At 42.7% G+C, this 3,565-nt stretch overlaps 1 protein-coding gene across 1 annotated transcript in view; it reads right to left on the reverse strand.

The window, feature by feature from the left end:
* Window positions 1-1,564: 1,564 nt before the first annotated feature.
* LOC135096154 (ETS homologous factor-like) overlaps window positions 1,565-3,565 on the reverse strand; it is a 4,348-nt gene continuing 2,347 nt past the window's right edge. Inside the window, exons 5-7 of the mRNA XM_063997466.1 lie at window positions 3,157-3,336; window positions 2,732-2,924; window positions 1,565-2,195 (exon numbers count right to left, since the gene is read on the reverse strand). Of these exons, the coding sequence (XP_063853536.1) occupies window positions 2,090-2,195; window positions 2,732-2,924; window positions 3,157-3,220 (363 nt within the window). The 5' untranslated portion in view covers window positions 3,221-3,336 and the 3' untranslated portion in view covers window positions 1,565-2,089. The remainder of the gene's footprint in view (window positions 2,196-2,731; window positions 2,925-3,156; window positions 3,337-3,565) is intronic.

Genomic DNA, 3,565 nt, shown 5'->3' on the forward strand with positions numbered 1-3,565 from the left:
TCTATCCTCATTTTCGATCCAAAGCTGGATGCTGCGTTTATGTGCGCAATGACTTAACCTGCTCTCGTGCCCACGCTCTTCAATCTTCAGAGTTTTCCACCATCTGGCTACGACTGCAGAGTCACTCTCATACTAAATTTATCTGTGCTGTATACCTCTCACCTAACTCCTCTGACTATAAGAAATTCTTTGACTACTTAACTTCCAAAGTGGAGCACATTCTGACCCTCTTCCCTTTTGCAGAGATCTCCATTCTTGGAGACTTCAATGTTCACCACCAGCTTTGGCTTTCCTCTCCCTTCACTGACCATCCTGGTGAACTAGCCTACAACTTTGCTATCCTCCATGACCTAGAGCAATTGGTGCAACACCCTACTCGTATTCCTGACCGTCTTGGAGATACGCCCAACATTCTTGACCTTTTCCTGACCTCTAATCCTTCTGCTTATGCTGTCATCCTTTCTTCTCCGTTGGGCTCCTCCGATCACAATCTCATATCTTTATCTTGTCCTATCACTCCAATCCCTCCTCAGGATCCCCCTAAGCGAAGGTGCCTCTGGCGTTTTGCCTCTGCTAGTTGGGGGGACCTGAGGAGGTATTTTGCTGATTTTCCTTGGAATGACTACTGCTTCCGTGTCAGAGACCCGTCTTTGTGTGCTGAGCGCATAACAGAGGTGATAGTGTCTGGCATGGAGGCGTACATTCCTCACTCTTTTTCTCGTCCTAAACCTTCCAAACCTTGGTTTAACACAGCTTGTTCTCGTGCTATACATGATAGAGAGGTGGCCCACAAAAGGTACTTAAGCCTTCCATCACCAGAATCTCATGCACTTTATATTTCTGCCCGGAACCATGCCAAGTCTGTTCTCCAACTAGCCAAAAACTCCTTCATTAACAGAAAATGTCAAAACCTTTCAAGATCTAACTCCCCTCGTGACTTCTGGCATCTAGCCAAAAATATCTCCAATAACTTTGCTTCTTCTTTCCCTCCTCTACTTCAACCAGATGGCACCACTGCTATCACATCTATTTCTAAAGCTGAACTCTTTGCTCAAACCTTTGCTAAAAACTCTATCATGGACGATTCTGGGCTTGTTCCTCCCTCTCCTCCACCCTCTGACTACTTCATGCTACCCATTAAATCCTTGGCAGTGATGTTTTCCATGCCCTCGCTGGTCTAAACCCTCGGAAGGCTTATGGACCTGATGGGGTCCTTCCTATTGTTCTCCGAAACTGTGCCTCCGTGCTTGCACCTTGCCTAGTCAAACTCTTTCAGCTCTGTCTGTCAACATCTGCCTTTCCTTCTTGCTGGAAGTTTGCCTACATTCAACCTGTTCCTAAAAAGGGTGACCGTTCTAATCCCTCAAACTACCGTCCTGTTGCTTTAATTTCCTGCCTATCTAAAGTTTTTTTAATCTATCCTCAACAGGAAGATTCTTAAACTTCTATCACTTCACAACCTTCTGTCTATCTATTAATAATAATGATGATAATAATAATAATAATAATAATAATAGTAATAATAATAATAAAAATAATAATTTCTTGAGATAAATAGACATAATTCACATATATATTTTATTATTTAATATCTGATATGTACATTTGTATATAATATTTTGGCACAGTTTTATAATAATTATATATATATATATTCTCTCTCTCTCTCTCTCTCTCTCTCTCTCTCTCTCTCTCTCTCTCTCTCTCTCTCTCAATAGAATTATCTCTTTATTACATGTATAAAAACTATTTACATACTATTTACATATTTGTATACTCTCTCTCTCTCTCTCTCTCTCTCTCTCTCTCTCTCTCTCTCTCTCTCTCTCTCTCTCTCTCTCTCTTCAGGTACATCTCATCACATACAAAATTGTGATACGTCACAAAATGGCGATAGTAGTAGTAGTAGTAGTAGTAGTAGTAGTAGTAGTAGTAGTAGTAGCAGTAGTAGTAGTAGTAGTAGTAGAAGTAGTAGTAGTAGTAGTAGTAGTAGTAGTAGTAGTAGTAGAAGTAGTAGTAGAAGTAATAGTAGTAGTAGTAGAAGTAGTAGTAGTAGTAGTAGTAGTAGCAGTAGTAGTAGTAATGACAGCTAATGTCGAGTAATATTATAGTAGAAGTCAATGGCGGGTTGCCCACACTTATAGACCAGCTGCCTCTCCGACACGGGCTCCAGGGCCTTGGTCTTGTAGTGGTACCTGAGAGAGAGAGAGTGGGGTAGGTGAGGTTAGGTGAGGTTAGGTTAAGCCAGTAACTTCCACTGCAGCCTGTTAAACTATCCCTGGAGCCTTGAAAACCCCAATAACTTCCACTGCAGCCTGTTAAACTATCCCTGGAGCCTTGAAAACCCCAGTAACTTCCACTGCAGCCTGTTAAACTATCCCTGGAACCTTGAAAACCCCAATAACTTCCACTGCAGCCTGTTAAACTATCCCTGGAACCTTGAAAACCCCAATAACTTCCACTGCAGCCTGTTAAACTATCCCTGGAGCCTTGAAAACCCCAGTAACTTCCACTGCAGCCTGTTAAACTATCCCTGGAACCTTGAAAACCCCAATAACTTCCACTGCAGCCTGTTAAACTATCCCTGGAACCTTGAAAACCCCAGTAACTTCCACTGCAGCCTGTTAAACTATCCCTGGAACCTTGAAAACCCCAATAACTTGCAACAGAATTTCTTAAACTATCACTTGAAAACCCCCCAACATCTTCACTACAGAGACCAGATACGTACCTGAGGCCTCTAGCGAAGTTGTCATAAGAGAGATTAGGTTTGTTTGCCCGCTGTCCCCACATCCTCGCTATGTCTGCTGGCTTGTTGAATTTGAACGTGAAATCCGCTTTGTTCACCCAAGATATGAGTGAAGGATTGAATCGTTCGTCCGCCAGCATCCTCACTACGTACTCCCAAGATTTCGGCCCGCGACCTTAACGGAGAGAAAATTAAGTTAATTTTTGAGTTAAGAGCGAAAAAAAAAAAAAAAGGGATAAGTTTTTGGTTCTGTTTTAATATTAGTTTTTATTTTATATATATTTTTTAATGGTGCTTTAAATTTTTACGATATTTTTATTATCTTTTTTATCTGTGGGTCTCTGTCTGCCTTTACAACAACAACAACAACAACAACTACTACTACTACTACTACTACTACTACTCACTTCTTTTCCTTGAAGGGGTCGTCAAGGGATCCAGGGGGTTCTGTCCAGCACCAGCGCATTCCATAGAAGGAGTCTGGGTTCTCCTGTACTGGCGGGAGGTACGGCGGGGGGGCTACCGTCTCTGGGTCCTGGGGGGTGTAGTAGGAGGGGGAGGGGGGGCCATATGCCACGGTTTTTCTTCTGTCAAGGAAAAAAAGGTAGGTTAGGTTGGGTTAGGTTAGGTTAGTGTGTGTGTGTGTGTGTGTGTGTGTGTGTGTGTGTGTGTGTGTGTGTGTGTGTGTGTGTGTGTGTGTGTGTGTGTCGGTCTGTTTGTGTGTTTGTGTTTCCGGTTTCCTCTTGAGTCATAAGTCTCTCTCTCTCTCTCTCTCTCTCTCTCTCTCTCTCTCTCTCTCTCTCTCTCTCTCTCTCT

This window comes from Scylla paramamosain, unplaced genomic scaffold (genome assembly GCF_035594125.1).
Source record: "Scylla paramamosain isolate STU-SP2022 unplaced genomic scaffold, ASM3559412v1 Contig3, whole genome shotgun sequence".
Taxonomy (NCBI): Eukaryota; Metazoa; Arthropoda; class Malacostraca; order Decapoda; family Portunidae; genus Scylla; species Scylla paramamosain.